General features: G+C 39.7%; 1 protein-coding gene across 3 annotated transcripts in view; it reads right to left on the reverse strand.

The window, feature by feature from the left end:
* Nucleotides 1-13,674, reverse strand: part of WIPI2 (WD repeat domain, phosphoinositide interacting 2) — a 38,651-nt gene extending 24,977 nt beyond the window's left edge. Inside the window, exons 1-2 of one of the 3 annotated variants that reach the window (XR_006274515.1) lie at nt 13,354-13,582; nt 216-298 (exon numbers count right to left, since the gene is read on the reverse strand). Coding sequence is in view for 1 of the 3 variants with exons in the window: in XM_038418988.2 (XP_038274916.1) it covers nt 216-298; nt 13,354-13,427 (157 nt within the window). In the remaining 2 variants the exon portion in view is untranslated. Of the gene's footprint in view, nt 1-215; nt 299-13,353 lie in introns of those variants that run through there. The other 2 variants (XM_038418988.2, XM_043493206.1) reach the window with 2 other exon arrangements.
* Nucleotides 13,675-15,740: the final 2,066 nt, after the last annotated feature.

Genomic DNA, 15,740 nt, shown 5'->3' on the forward strand with positions numbered 1-15,740 from the left:
CGATAGGTATATAAATAAAAATAATGAAAACCGCTTAGTCCAACTATTTCTTTCATGTATATGTGATTATTTCACAATAAAATTAATTAAAGCCCCAGCCACAAGACTTTCAGTCAACCTTTAGAAAAACAGTGAGACCTGGCTTAGTCTGCCAACCAATCTAAAAAAGTTTCCCTCCCTACCCTCCCCCAAAAAAGTTAGAAAAGGACACTTACTACATTCATAGATTTGTTCCAGTTTGTCCACAGAAGAAAGGGAGAAGAATTTGTAACCTGACTTACTGCCAACAGCTAGGGACCTGCAAAGAGACATCAGATTAGTCCATTAGGAACAGAAACTGAATAGACTATCAGACAGTAAATTTCAAAACTCATTTTGTGATCAGCTCAATAGGAACGGTAGTTGAGAAGCTTGACAGAAAAATTGACACTGAATACTCAGTTTTTCTCAACAGAAAGAAAACCAGATGATTCCAGCATCTGCCCCAAATGGAAAATCATGTTTCACATTTTTAACAGGGCACACCATAGCCTAATTTAAGCCTGAAACCTGAAGCAATCACACTAGTGATTTCTTCACCACATTCTGTACCCCAAACAAAAAGCTTTAATTTAGAGTTAAAGTTGCTTAAGCAATGTAACCCAATGGAAAAATACATAATTACAACATCACCATTAAAGATGGGCCGCAAAGGATTTTTTTTTTTTTTTTTTTTTTAAATAAAGCTTGTGCTCATTTTTTGGCTTCTTGATGTACAAGATTTTTTCCTACAAAGTTTCTGCCAGTTTTCCCACCCGAGAAATTATGGAATGTCAATTCTGGTTTTGCTAGAGGACTCTTTGAACTTAGAGCTGTTAGCTCTCCACATTTCAACACCGGTACCATTCTGCATCTTTAAACACTGGGTTTCTTTCTCCGAAATGCTAGCCACTGATGTTAAACAGATGTTAAGAGCAGAACAAAAAGTTTTAAACATTTGACTTAAGACCTTCCCCCTCCCTCCGCTCAGTTTGCACTCTTAGCGCATAATGCCATTTTGTTAATTTTCCAGAGTCTTCAAGAACAGGACTTGACTTTTAATATAAAGAACCCCCAGCAGAAAAACCTTTAAAAGTTCAACTTCATAAAACAGCAAAAAACATACATCATTTGTCTCCCTTTTCACATGACTTATCACCATTTAAAATAATTTTACATAAATATCCTACCTCCTTTATAGTTCATACATTTTGTTAATAATGTGAACATGTGGAAATTCAGTTTGTACATTCCAGCAACCTGAACTCTGACCCACAAGTCATACAAACTCTTTCAACAGTTTTATCATCAGGGCTTGAAAAAGTCACTCAACTATAAGCCCAAAGACTAAAGCCTATTAGCCAAGGTGAAGAATATCTGTGTCACCATCACTCTAAGCCAGCAGGCCCTTGAAATTTAAATGAATATAGTACACTATATTTAATTGTAAAACATTAACAATTAACTTTCTCATTAATATTATTTTAAATGCAACTTACTCTTGCTCATTATACTTTCCTTTCCCAACTTCAAAAATGAGCTGTATTTAAGTTACAAGGGTTCCAAAAAAAAGTTAGACACCAGCCCTGAAGTTTCAAAAGAAGCCATTTTTAACTCCTCTGAGCTCTCAAACTAACAAACAGATTTACATCCATCTTCCGAGAAATTTAAAGCTGCAGTGCAAGTGATGTAATTTCAGTTAAGAAAACATGCTTTCCTACTTTAAAGGATTTTAACTAAACAAAAAAACAACAACTATTGCCAAAAAACTGTCACTACCAACACCTTTAACAGTTTTGTATTTAAGATGTCTGGGAGAGGCAGCAGTAGTAAATCTCTCCAGAATCAATAACATTCTTATTAAAGGTTTCAGAGTAGCAGCCGTGTTAGTCTGTATTCGTAAAAAGAAAAGGAGTACTAGTGGCACCTTAGAGACTAACAAATTTATTTGAGCGTAAGCTTTTGTGAGCTACAGCTCACTTAAAGGTATCTCACTTAATGCAGGTATGAGGAGAGTGTAAAAAGTTTACTTTCTTTTTGTTGACATTGTTCTATGAAAACACCCACAACCACACTAAATTTACTTTTGACAACGTTGAAAATATATTGGACAAAAAGCAGATTGCATCCATTAAGTTTATGGAATTTCTTTAACCTTTATAAGGATGAGTCCAGTGAATGTTTATCTGGATTCCATGAAAGTATCTAAGACTGTAAGTTAGGAATGCAATGAGTTCAATTCCTCAGCTGTGTCAGACACCAAGGATTTCCCTTAAACTAGAGAGACGGGATACAATCATTTGATTTGATACAGAATGGCATTACAAATCTCAATTCATGAAAGCACACAAACATGTAACTGGCTTCAAATAAATGGAGTCACAATGCAGAGTTGCAAAAAGAAAAGGAGTACTTGTGGCACCTTAGAGACTAAAATTTATTAGAGCATAAGCTTTCGTGAGCTATAGCTCACTTCATCAGAAGCATTTGGTGGGAGAAAAAAAAAAGTTGATTACTCTATTGCAATACAAGCTACAAGGATCCAGTATGATTTCCCTCATGGGCAGTTTTTGCATCCTAGTAACAAGTTTACAGAGAAGTATCTCATATTTAGTATGCAATACCTCAGTAACCTTCTGTTTTATATTTATACATCTTAAATGGGCACTATAGCAGATGGCTGTATCACCATTGCATTTACCGGTCCACACACACCAGAAAGGGTAGTTTTACTTTTGTCATCATTTGGATTACCTGTAGTTCCTTCTCCATTAAAAAAGGCTTTAAATGCTAAGGAAGCAGGATGGATAAAAATCAATGGTTTAAAAAAAAAATAAAAAAAATCAGATTTTTTTGATAAAATGCTTATAGTTTTAATTAAGATATATTATAGCTCAAAGATACCTCATCATGGAAGAGGGATTATAAATTCTAATTCTATAGTACGAGTCAATATATTCATGTAATGTTTAAGAAAAGTTTTGTAAAGGAGTTTCAATAGTTCATGGATTAGGGACCCAATTTTATAGGGTTCCAGGGGCATCTGTATAGATTATTTAGGTTAATCTTTCCATCTACCCAATGGGACTCGGAGCTCAGTTTAAAAGATACCATCAGAGATGCTTAGTTTTGTAGTTCACAAACTGTGGATGTGTCTCCAGAGATGACATGCTTGTTAACAGCAAAAATGTTTTAAAATAAATAAGTAATATACAGGTGAGAAACAACAGACCTCAACCCTATTGTCCCTCTGCAAATTTGTGTACACAAAGTCAATCCCTTAACTCTCTCTAAAAGTGCGAAGTTTCAAAAAGTTCAGTGAATAGAAGATTGTTGGGGGTGGAATAGATCTGGACAAGTAGAAGAAGTCCGGAGATAAATGTGAGAAGGGAGGGACAGGCAGCAGAAACAAAAGAAACTGTTTGAGCAGCATATTCCAGAAGTCTTGAGGTCTTTCTCAGTGTATTGTGGAATCAGAATATCAGGGTTGGAAGGGACCTCAGGAAGTCATCTAGCTCAAACCCCTGCTCAAAGCAGGGCCAATCCCCAACTAAATCATCCCAGCCAGGTCTTTGTCAAGACTAACCTTGAAAACCTCTGAGGAAGGAGGTTCCACCACCTTCCTAGGTAACCCATTCCAGTGCTTCACCACCCTCTTAGTGAAAAAGTTTTTCCTAAAATCCAACCTAAATCTCCCCCACTGCAACTTGAGACCATTACTCCTTGTTCTGTCATCTGGTACCACTGAGAACAGTCTAGATCCATCCTCTTTGGAACTCCCTTCAGATAGTTGAAAGCAGCTATCAAATCCCCCCTCATTCTTCTCTTCTGCAGACTAAACAATCCCAATTCCCTCAGCCTTTCCTCATAAGTCATGTGCTCCAGCCCCCTATTCATGTAGCCGTCACTGATTTGAGATCTACCAGACCATTCTCTCACTAGAAGGAAAAACCTATAATGGCAGCAGGCTGTAAGAGAGACCCAGTTTGGGAATAAGAATCATTCAAGAAATATATGTTTGCGAATGATGTTTTAAAGAAAGTCACATCAGTGAACTGGTGGTAGTCACTTAGGCATTTGGATTCAGGGACTGTTGAAGTGATAATCTCACTTTTAGCAGCAGTAGCTTCTTCTGCCGGTGTAGAAAGAATATTTTCTTCTTTTGGACTAATTCATTCCAAATTGAAAAACTGTGACCTGAAAAACCAGGAAAGCTTGTTTTTCTCTTCCAGATTATGAACAAACACAAAAACGAAGGTGAAGACGACCGAGTTAGCTGCAGAAGCCAATATTTTAAGTTTCTCATGTTGACCTGGCTGAAATAGTCAATTTAATTTTTCTTTTTTAAATATTTCATTTAACTATTTTAGTTAACAATTTTAACAAAAACAAACCTGATTTTAAAAAACTTGAATATTTAACTAGATTCAAAAATTCATATGCTTGTTTTGTTAAAATATTATATGTTTGCTGTTGAAGAAAAAATCCAGAATACATAACATTGTTGTTTTAGGTAAATAAAACAATTTAAATGTTTGTCTGGTGATGTTCTCCTCCTAATGCAGCATGGCAAGAAAATCCTCCAAATATTAATGATTAACCTGGTGAATTGGGGATAGATATTTATGAAGTCATTGGGAGGTGAACAACTTCAATTACCTTTGGTAAATGAAATAACCAAACAATCATTCATTTTCTGATATAGCTGTAAAACTAATCTAAAAAGTTTTCAAAATAAAGCTCTTTAAAAATGTATAGTATACTTTCTAAAAATGAAACCTACATCTCCAAGTTGTGAAGAATAATATGTATTAAGGTTATAACAACCAACAAGAATGCACTTATGTAGAAATCCATGATTAAATTGAGTCTTCCTGACTAGCGATTTAAATCATGATTTAAATCAAATCCACCCTGTAAGGAAGTAGACAAAAACCACAATGACCCACCTTCCCAAACTGACATATTTCAGGGACATCATGGTTAAGGGAGCTCAACTGAAATTTGTGGGTAGAGAACATACTGAGTGGTAAAATCATTAGAACAAACAAACAACAACAAAAAGTCAGAGCCAGAAGAAGGAAACCACAGAGCTGTCCTCCTATCACCAGGTGGGGGCCTGGAGCAGATGACTATTATTGTATCTTTCTGGGTCCACAGTTTGCAGGAAAAGTCACTAAGGGCTTGTCTACATGGGAAAGTTTCATGAGCAAGTCTGGTATAAGTCCCTTTGTGGACTCTCTGGGTACATCTACACAGCAAAAGACCTCTCCAGGCAGCGAGTCTCAGAGTCAACTAACTCAGGCTCAGGCTACAGGGCTAAACATAGTGTAGATGTCCAGGCTTGGGTTAGAGACTGAGCTCTAAATCCTGGTAAGGGAAGAAGGATCTCCAAACCTGATCTCCAGCCTGAGCCTGAACTTCTGCGCTGTTACTTTTACCCCCACAGTGCAAACCCAATTCAGCTGACCTTGGCTTTGAGACTCGCTGCCACAGGGGATTTCTGTTTTTTGCAGTGTAGGCATACCCTCTTATTCAGGAATATGTGACTTTTTCATCTTAGCTTAAACCACTTCCAAAGTGACAAAAACAAACAAGAATAAGGCCCTCTTGTATTGGAATAAGAATGTCTGCATGGGGAATTTCAGTGGTATAACTCTACTGGTTTAAATTCATACCCTGCCTCATACTGGTATAAATTCCCCATGTAGACAAGCCCTCAGACACCAGAAATCACTGTCTAAATGATCCCATCCCATGGTGAAGACTAATCATTTCACCAAGCAAAGAGTAGGATTCCCCCCAGTTCTGAATAAAATAATTTAACTATGTGGAAGGGTATGGGATCAATAATCCATTAAGCTGGTGCTCACATGAGCAGCAGCTGCCAAAAAGAGGTTATAGTACAGCAGAAATTTAGTTTATGGTTTAGGCATTATGTTCCTTTATTATTGCCAATATTCACAAGTTAGTGAAACTGAGTGTTTTTTTCAGTTATTGATTTTAATACAAGTTAAAATTCTTACACATTATGCTACATGTTGTAGGCGTTTTTCATATATCCTAACTTGGTATAAGTGTCCTCCATTAGAATTTCTTCACATATTTTTTTAATTTTTCAAGTTAATAAGTTATGTACATACTGTACACATTGTACACTAACTAGTCCACTCTGTAATTTGCACACATACAGCAATCTCTCCTCCCTTCTCAAAGACAAATTTATAGTATGAGCAAAGAGTTCATTACTTCTACAAAATGCAGATCATTTACTAGTATACTGTGCATGATCATAAACGATTACAATTACATTTGATAAAGGAACAGAGTACATTTTGTGATGAAACTTCCCTTCCTTCCTCATTTTCGCGTTAATTTCAAGATTGTCATTCACAATAGGTATCCCCATCCGCAATGATAATCAATTACTTTTAACTATTTCTGTGTGTGTGTGTGTGTGTGTGTGTGTGTGTGTGTGTGTGTGTGTGTGTGTATTTTATAGGTGATCTGCAAAGGCTAAGCAATTGACACATGTCCTCTCTTGCTTCTACACTACAAATAAGGAAAGCCTTAAAGAGTTTTCTTTTGGCTCTTTTTATAAATATGTTCTCTTCCTTGCTTTTTTACATTAGATATTCAGGTCCTGTCTAGCTCAGAAGACATTACCCCAGGTAAATTTTCCCCAAAAGTCTAACAAGTTGCAGAATAGAAAAGGCTCCAGCAGTCAGGACTATATTTTAATAACTTGTTTAATTAAAACCGCTTTCCTAATACTACAGCCTTATCTACACTAGTGCCCCAATCAGTTTTAAAACCAGTTTGAATTTCTTGAAGAGAATTCCTTAATATAGACAAGGCTTACGATGAAAGAAGAACTAGTGATATGACATTCAAAGGTCAAGAAATGAAAGTTTGTCAATTGAGGAGAGATTTTTAGTCATACTGTTTAAAAAAAAATACACAAAAACACCAGTTTAGCTTCAGTGACCAACAAACATTTTACAGAGATATCTGATAAACAGTCAAGTCCATCACCCTTCAATTAAGATGAGAGCTTATGATACACAGGCTCCAAGACATTTGATAGATCCTGCAGCAAAACCATGGAAGACTAGAATGTACATTCTTGATATTTGTTGTTTTAAAAAAAAAATCCTTTCAGTCTCTCTATATATCATAAAGCAGCAAAATAAGGGCAAAGTTATTTAAATTTGCAGATCACCTTTAATATGCAATGGCAAGTTTGTATACTTAAATGTGTTTGTACAGTTAAATGTGTGATTGTAATAGCAATTGATGTTTGCTTAGATAGTGAGTATAAAAGATCAAATACTTCCAGAAAGGCTGGATTTGGGTACAAATCAAATTAGTCACTTCCCTATTGTAATTCTGTACCATTATACTGGGCAGTAGAATGGAGGAAGTTGAGACAGATCAAAAATTGAATTCTGAACACAAATGAGAGGACCAGCTCTTCTAATTAGAATTTCAGAAAAAGAAAAGGAGTACTTGTGGCACCTTAGAGACTAACAAATTTATTAGAGCATAAGCTTTCGTGAGCTACAGCTCACTTCATCGGATGCAGAAAGCTTATGCTCTAATAAATTTGTTAGTCTCTAAGGTGCCACAAGTACTCCTTTTCTTTTTGCGAATACAGACTAACACGGCTACTACTCTGAAACCTAGAATTTCAGACTATCAAGAATACCCCCTTCAATTGCTTACTCTCCCAGGACAGCAGAATCAGGACATGTTTGACATGTGACTGCCTCTCATGTCTGCTCCCAAGCTACCAATGGGGTCTGAAGAAAATACCTCTACCACTACCCCCCCACCCCCAAAAAGTTTTCCTTCTGGCCTCCAACCCTCTTTGGCCAGAAGGAAAGTTACTATAAGGTGTGAGAAAGCGCAAACAGAGGGAAATAGAGGACAAAGAGGTGAATGCACAGTGTTCCCAGCAAGTAGACAGGCAGGAATGCAAGTGTTCTGAAAGCCGAGGAAGGAGATTCCCCAACAACTGTGAAGTAGCAAGTGTATTATATCACAACTTTAGTTTACCTGGAGCATCAGCAAATTGGAGCATGCTGTCATTTCAAAAGTGTAAACTTTTGCTATGAATACAGAAACAAGGGCAGTTGTTAAGGCAAAAAGAGAGCTAACAAGACACCAGGATAGGTTAGATTTATGGGCTGATAATTGGCTCATGTGATTCAGTGTACAGTAATGAGATTAGGGATGAAAAATATTTTTGATGGTGCCTCAGTACTACTATAATTAAAGTTATTTCAACATTTTCATTATAAATCCTTGCTCAGGGCTTTATTTCTTACCTGGAAAAAAAAATTTCAAACCTAGATAAACGTTGGCATAATTGTCTGTCCAAATGGAGGGATTTATTTTAAAAACAAGAATTAGAATTGAGCTCAAACATTTTAGAGAAAAATTTGGTGTTATTATTCAACTAGGTTTTTTAAAAAAAAATTCACAGGCAGTCTAATGTGAAGTCTTGGCTTTCTCGTATAGATTTGAAATAGCAGAGGCCTCAAATTTAAGGTACTGCAAAGTATCATTTCCAGACAGTTTCACCAAATTTTGTCACTGCATGTAAATTATACTTGAATTACAAGATTACACACGGTTTGTAACTAACCTTAATTTTAATTTTTATAGAAAAATGTATACCCTGTGGAAATTCATAAGAAACTTAAAACCACAAAAAACACATTAATCTATCCAAAAATCTTAAACAGTACCCAATTTTAGACTAATACTCCCTTTTGAACCTACATATTTAAGGTTTATTTTATATTTTGGGATAGGTTATGTTATATAGCACTCAAATTGCCTGCAAGCTTCCATTACATAGCAGTGCTAATGCACCTGAATCCTGATATGCAGCCCCCTCCAAGCTATCCCAGTCTTTCCTAATCAGAGAATTCCAAGTCATGCTGATTTATGCAATGGTAGATCTAAAAGGGAAATTGACTAAGTCTAAATCCAAATTAAATGTCTTGGTCTCTGAGACTTTCTCTCACTCTTATGTATTCTCTTTGAGTGAAGTAACTACCCCAAAAGGAAGCATGAACCAAGAGAATGATACTATAGTGAGAAGAATTCTAAGGTGTGCATGGTATTTTTCAGGCAAAAATCCCAAAGTTACAGAACCAAAACAATCCCAATCCAAGACAGACTTTTGGTGGATAAAATTAAAGCCATGTGCTCATTTTCTGATAAAAAGGCAAATAAAATATTTGTGAATGGTACCTAAATCTCTAGAAGCTACTGTGTCACTACATATGGCACCTATGAAAGTACATTTAAAATGTACTCTGAAACCTGTCATTTAAAATGCTATTTTCTAAGAGACACTGAAGAATGGGATACTTGCTTGATTACATCCTGGAACTATGTTTTCTTAAACTGAAAAACTATGCAACACTACAGCAACTTGTGTTTTGTCAGTATTCTTTAAAGTTCCAACATTTCAACACGTTCCAACATTTCATTGGTAAGTATGTACCAAGCGCACCTACACTAATTTATGCTTGTATTTGCCTCTTACACAATGAAGAAATTCATTGTCCCCCCCAATGACAGCTCTTTCCCATCTTCTTCTACCTGCCAGATCATTCTTTTCCATAGAAATTTGGAACTGCATTAAATTCAAAATATTAACACCTGGATTTTATATGTAAACAGTAAAATAGAAGTTAATCGAGTGGTGCAATAAAAACTTCCAATACCTTCATTCTCTCTACCTTCATTTAAACAAATCTATTTACTTAAATATTTATAACTTTAGACTTAGAACACATCCTGGCTAGCAGGTCCCTTATGACAGACTGGATCAACGTTTCATAAGATAATTGCTTTTTCAACAGAAGCCTTTAAGATCTGATATTTTATATACCGAGAAAGTATATTTTTATATATCCGCTTCAAGTTGGGCCAGTTATCAATAAATCTGCTTCCTAATTAAAGAGAGGGATGACCTGTTCCACTTTACCTTTCGATGTTTCATAATTTTAAATCAACTTTGCCTTTATTCTCTTTGGTTTGAGCAAAACTTAGAGGAAAATGTCCCCGTCTCCCCCAAAATAGGTACCCTGAAGACTACAGAACAGGGTACCAGACATGGATTTATGGTTGTGAACATGAAGATTAGCTGGACTTAATTTCTATAACTGCCGAGAAAAGAAGATGACTGACATCATCCTTCAGCAAGTTTGGGGTTCATTTATAAACCTACACAAAAACAAGGAATGGCAGTAAACAGCACAGACCAATTCAAGAGAAAGATGAAAATTTTTGGAAAAGGAAATGCAGGGGTATAAAATAGTCACAATTAAGAGGAGATAATTCAGGTCAACTGTAATTCCTCGCCATGATAAACTTTCAGTAACAAGGGACCATAATTCCATTATGAGAAATAGTCTCAAAAAGCAGTCTGCAAACAAAGCTTCCTATGCTAAATAAAGTTTCTTTAGCAACCAGTTGAACATTTCAAGTACAACTACACAGGCAAAAAATATTGAAGTGTGCGGGGAGGCTACCACATTGCTATTTTCTGTTCCTTCACTTGCAAAAGCATACAAATGCTATCCTGAAGACAAAGTTATCATGAAACAAAGATTTTTTTCCTCTGCATACAAAGTGATATGGTTTAAAAACAAACTCAGGGGACATTTATAAGAACCCCCCCAAAAACTGTTAGTGTTAAGGAGGGGAAAGAGTAAAATTTTTAGGCTTGTCAACTTCAAAAAAGTTAGATGCTAGTCCTTTAAAATGGTGATAGAAAGAGGTGAAGAAATAATTTCTAGTTTGTTATCCTTTGACTTGATTTACCAAGTGACTGGTATAAAAAGTTGTGAACTTCATATCAAACAAAAAATGTGCATGTTCTGTATGCTCAAGTGCATGCCAAGCAGTATAAAGGTACACAATATGATGTCCCAAAAGAAGCTGCAGAAACACATTTTATTTGAAAGAATATACAACAGAAAGTTTATGATTTACTTACAACATGCTTGAGACTATTTTTCTTTCATATTACTAGTTACCCTCCCCCTAAATCCCTTATTCCAAGTCTATTTGACATTTCCATGCACTATTCTCAATGTAAGTGCAACAGCCAAGTTCACAGTATTTCCTACTCTTTCAGAGGATCTGGATACAGTATTTCCACTCATTTTAGAGAGCAACCTCAGAGAAGCGCCACTGGATTCACTATCTCAGTGGGTTTTCTACACTTAGCAATACATGCTGAAAAGGGATCAAGAGACTTGAGGCTGCTGCTGCAAGGAAAAGAGATTTTATTTCTTACTGTTCATTTATAGATCTACCAAAGAACAAGTCATTAAAAAATAGCTACTCATATGCTCCCAACCCCAGATCATTTCCTCTTACTTCCCAAAATGAAGTCCTCCCTTCTCAATGCCAGATTTCCCTTTGGTTATTCCTCCATAAATCTAATCTCTTAACCATTTACAAACAGCCCAATCCTCCTTTCCATAATTCATATCACCTCTGCTTTCTCCTGTTACCCATATATAAATGGAAGTTGTAAAACTTCAGTCAGACTTTCCAATGTTATTCTTCAATACGTATGGATTTATTTCTCCATCACATCAACCACCACTTTCTGTGGATTTATATTATGTGTCCAAAACAATATTCCACAGCTAAGGAGACAGACACATACACAAAGCTAAAACATTAAGTTACAACGGACAAATAATTTGGGAGATAAGCGTGATGTGGAGTGTATTACCAGCCTTTAGAAGCCAAAGCACATAGAAATAAGAGAGACTTTTAAGGAGCATGTTGTTCTTTATGAAAAAAGAGGGTGCTCATGCACTTTGAGAAGACGACGACACTGAAGGGAGTATCTGCTAATAAAAAGAAAAGGAGTACTTGTGGCACCTTAGAGACTAACAAATTTATTAGAGCATAAGCTTTCGTGAGCTACAGCTCATTTCATTGGATGCATCCGACGAAGTGAGCTGTAGCTCACGAAAGCTTATGCTCTAATAAATGTGTTAGTCTCTAAGGTGCCACAAGTCCTCCTTTTCTTTTTGCGAATACAGACTAACACGGCTGCTACTCTGAAATCTGCTAATAAAGTATCTCTGAAAGTTGTTGCCATTATTTCAACACCACTGAGAGAGGGTTAAGGGAAAGTTACTTGAAAATATGACCACAATGAGTTGCAAACCCAAGCCTCACTAACTCCTTGGAGACCCATCCCTCAGTCTATCCAAAACACTACCTCCTCCTAGAAGAGAATGGGCATCAGAAAATGAACAAGGGAGATACCCCAGGGAGACCCAAAGGGAGGAGCACCTCTCAAGGATAACAACTAAAAGAGGAGGGTAACCACATCACAGACCAGTCAAACTTTGTGGCGTTAAGAGGGAGAACTTACTAAACATCCCTACTTGTATGTTACCCTTCAAGATTGCAGATGACAAATTGGGCCTTACGCCTGCACCTGCCACAGATTTACTTCACAATCACAAAAAAGTCATTTAGCCTCTCCGTGCCTCAGTTTCTTCAGCTGTAAAATGAAAATGACACTGACCCAGCTCTGAAAAGCACTGTGGTCTATAGACCAACAGCACTTACAGAAGCATTATCTTAGGAGTGGGGGAACTGAAAACAGAAGTGCATCCTCACGATCTGAATTGGGGGAGTGAGTGAGGGGCTCAAAAAAGGGTAAGTATCCTAACCTATCCCATGGGGGAGAAGAGCTGGATGGGGAGCGAGCTGGGTGCTGGACCACTTTGCATAGGGGGTGCGGAGAGCCACTGAAGCAAACTTGCATAATGACAGGTTTTAGAGTAGCAGCCGGGTTAGTCTGTATTCGCAAAAAGAACAGGAGGACTTGTGGCACCTTAGAGACTAAACACATTTATTTGAGCATAAGCTTCCGTGAACGACAGTAGCTCAACTGTCGCTCACAAAAGCTTGTGCTCAAATAAATGTGTTTAGTCTCTAAGGTGCCACAAGTGCTCCTGTTCTTTGAGCCAAACTGTAAACCCTGTATAAGATGGAAACCACTTCAAGCCAGGGGGTGCAGCAGCCCCCTCCCGCCGAACTCCTAGTTCCAGCACCTATGGGAGCGAGGGCTGTGGGGGGGCACACTCCAGCAATAGCCTGTGGGCTGGGTGGGGGGGGGGGAACACCCCCGCAAGCAGCGGGGCAAGGCCCCCACCGCCCCGGGGACGAGAAACAGGCTGCACCGCCCCCTTACCCAGCCCAGACTCCCGCAGCCGCCCTCCAGGGCACGCCCGCTGCCTGCCACCCACCCCCAGCTGCTCCCGCCCCCGCCCTTACGTGTTGTCCTGGTTGAAGTTGGCGAAGAGCAGCTGGCCGGAGCCGGCCTCCCCGCTCTGACTGGCCAGATTCATGGCGCCCCCCTGAGCGGCGGGACCCCCGGCCGGCAGGGAGCTTGGGGGCGCGGGCTCGGCCTCAGCGGCTCCAGGCCTCGCTCGACTCCGCCCGCCCCCTCATCCCTTCCGGCGCCTTGTTTACGCTCCGGTAGCCGGAGTCTGAGCGCGCCTGCGCCATCCCGCCCCCATTTAACCTCTCCATCCACGCAGGCGCTGTCGGCTCCCAACTGCCGCCCGGCCACCGTATCTTGGTGCGCATGGCGTCTGTGCTCGCGGATGAGTTTGAAAACTGCGCATGCGCTAGTGTGGCAGGTTGCTGGAGGGCGGCTGGCGCAAGCTAAGTGGGATCTAGCTGGGCCAGGGGATGGATGGGAGACCCGGGCGCCGCGTTTCGTAGTAGCGGGTTTGCTTCCCGCAGACCCTAACGAATCTGTCAGTTATGCGGGCACCCTACCCCTGTTTCTTTGTCGGCTTCCAAGGGGTGGGTGTGTTAATCCCAATTCCCTTTGCTTGGTGGTGTCCCTGATAACACCTGTTTGGGTGGGTATCATGGTGACTGGGATCCCATGGCTAATACCCCCTGGACAGGTGCTCTGGGTTCTATTCCTGGCTCTGCTACTCACCTGCTGTGCGCCTTTAGGTGAGTCACTTTGCCTAGGGTCACTCTCCATCCCTTATTTGAAGGGACCTCTGTTCTTTCATTGGCCCCACTCTGGGCCTCTCTTTCCCCTCCCACGCTCTTATATAGTTTATATGCTCATCAGGGCAGGGGCTGTCTCTTCCTGTGTTTGTACTGTGCCCGTCACACTCAGGCTTCAACCTCTGGGGCATGGGGAGGGGTCTAGGCAGCACCAGAATACAAGTAATAGAAGCCCATCTGGGTTTCTAACATGCCAGTGAAGAACACCCAGCCGTGTACACACCGGTTTATTGAACCGTGGGATCAGGAATTCAAGTTCACAGTCCCCACCCCACCAGTTTTCTAGCTATCTCCCTAGCCCTTGCTAAAATTGTGGAAATTTTTGTTTCCCCCAGCGTTAGCTGCAGCATAACAAGAGTTAGCTTTTTTATAGCCATTTTCATTTGTAGGTCTCAGAGTGCTATACAGAGTGCTATACTTGCCAGCAAATTAAAGAAGTATGGGCTGGATGAATGGACTATAAGGTGGATAGAAAGCTGGCTAGATCGTCGGGCTCAACGACTAGCGATCAATGGCTCCATGTCTACTTGGCAGCAGGTATCAAGCGGATTGCCCCAAGGGTCGGTCTTGGGGCCGGTTTTGTTCAATATTTTCATTAATCATCTGGAGGATGGTGTGGACTGCACCCTCAGCAAGTTTGCAGATGACACTAAATTGGGAGGAGTGGTAAATACGCTGGAGGGTAGGGATAGGATACAGAGGGACCTTGACAAATGAGGGGATTGGGTCAAAAGAACTCTAATGAGGTTCAGCAAGGACAAGTGCAGAGTCCTGCACTTAGGACGGAAGAATCCCATGCACTGCTACAAACTAGGGACCAAATGGCTAGGCAGCAGTTCTGCAGAAAAGGACCTAGGGGTTACAATGGACGAGAAGCTGGATATGAATCAACAGAGTGGCCTTATTACCAAGAAGGTTAACTGCATTTTGGGCTGTATAAGTAGAAGCACTGCCAGCAGATCGAGGGATGTGATCATTCCCCTCTATTCGACATTGGTGAGGCCTCATCTGGAGTACTGTGTCCAGTTTTGGGCCCCACACTACAAGAAGGATGTCGAAAAATTGGAAAGAGTCCCACGGAGGGCAACAAAAATGATTAGGGGGCTGGAGCACATGACTTATGAGAAGAGGCTGAGGGAACTGGAATTGTTTAGTCTGCAGAAGAGAAGAATGAGGGGGGATTTGATAGCTGCTTTCAACTATCTGAAAGGGGGTTCCAAAGAGGATGGCTCTAGACTGTTCTCAGTGATAATAGAACAAGGAGTCAGATTTCAGAGTAGCAGCCGTGTTAGTCTGTATTCGCAAAAAGAAAAGGAGTACTTGTGGCACCTTAGAGACTAACAAATTTATTTGAGCATAAGCTTTCGTGAGCTACAGCTCACTTCATCGGATGAAGTGAGCTAGAACAAGGAGTAATGGTCTCAAGTTGCAGTGGGGGAGGTTTAGGTTGGATGTTAGGAAAACATTTTTCACTAAGAGGGTGGTGAAGCACTGGAATGGGTTACCTAGGGAGGTGGTGGAATCTCCTTCCTTAGAGGTTTTCAAGGTCAGGCTTGACAAAGCCCTGGCTAGGATGATTTAGTTGGGGATTGGTCCTGCTTTGAGCAGGGGGTTGGACTAGGTGACCTCCT

The sequence above is a fragment of the Dermochelys coriacea genome, chromosome 10, assembly GCF_009764565.3.
Source record: "Dermochelys coriacea isolate rDerCor1 chromosome 10, rDerCor1.pri.v4, whole genome shotgun sequence".
In the NCBI taxonomy this organism is placed as follows: Eukaryota; Metazoa; Chordata; order Testudines; family Dermochelyidae; genus Dermochelys; species Dermochelys coriacea.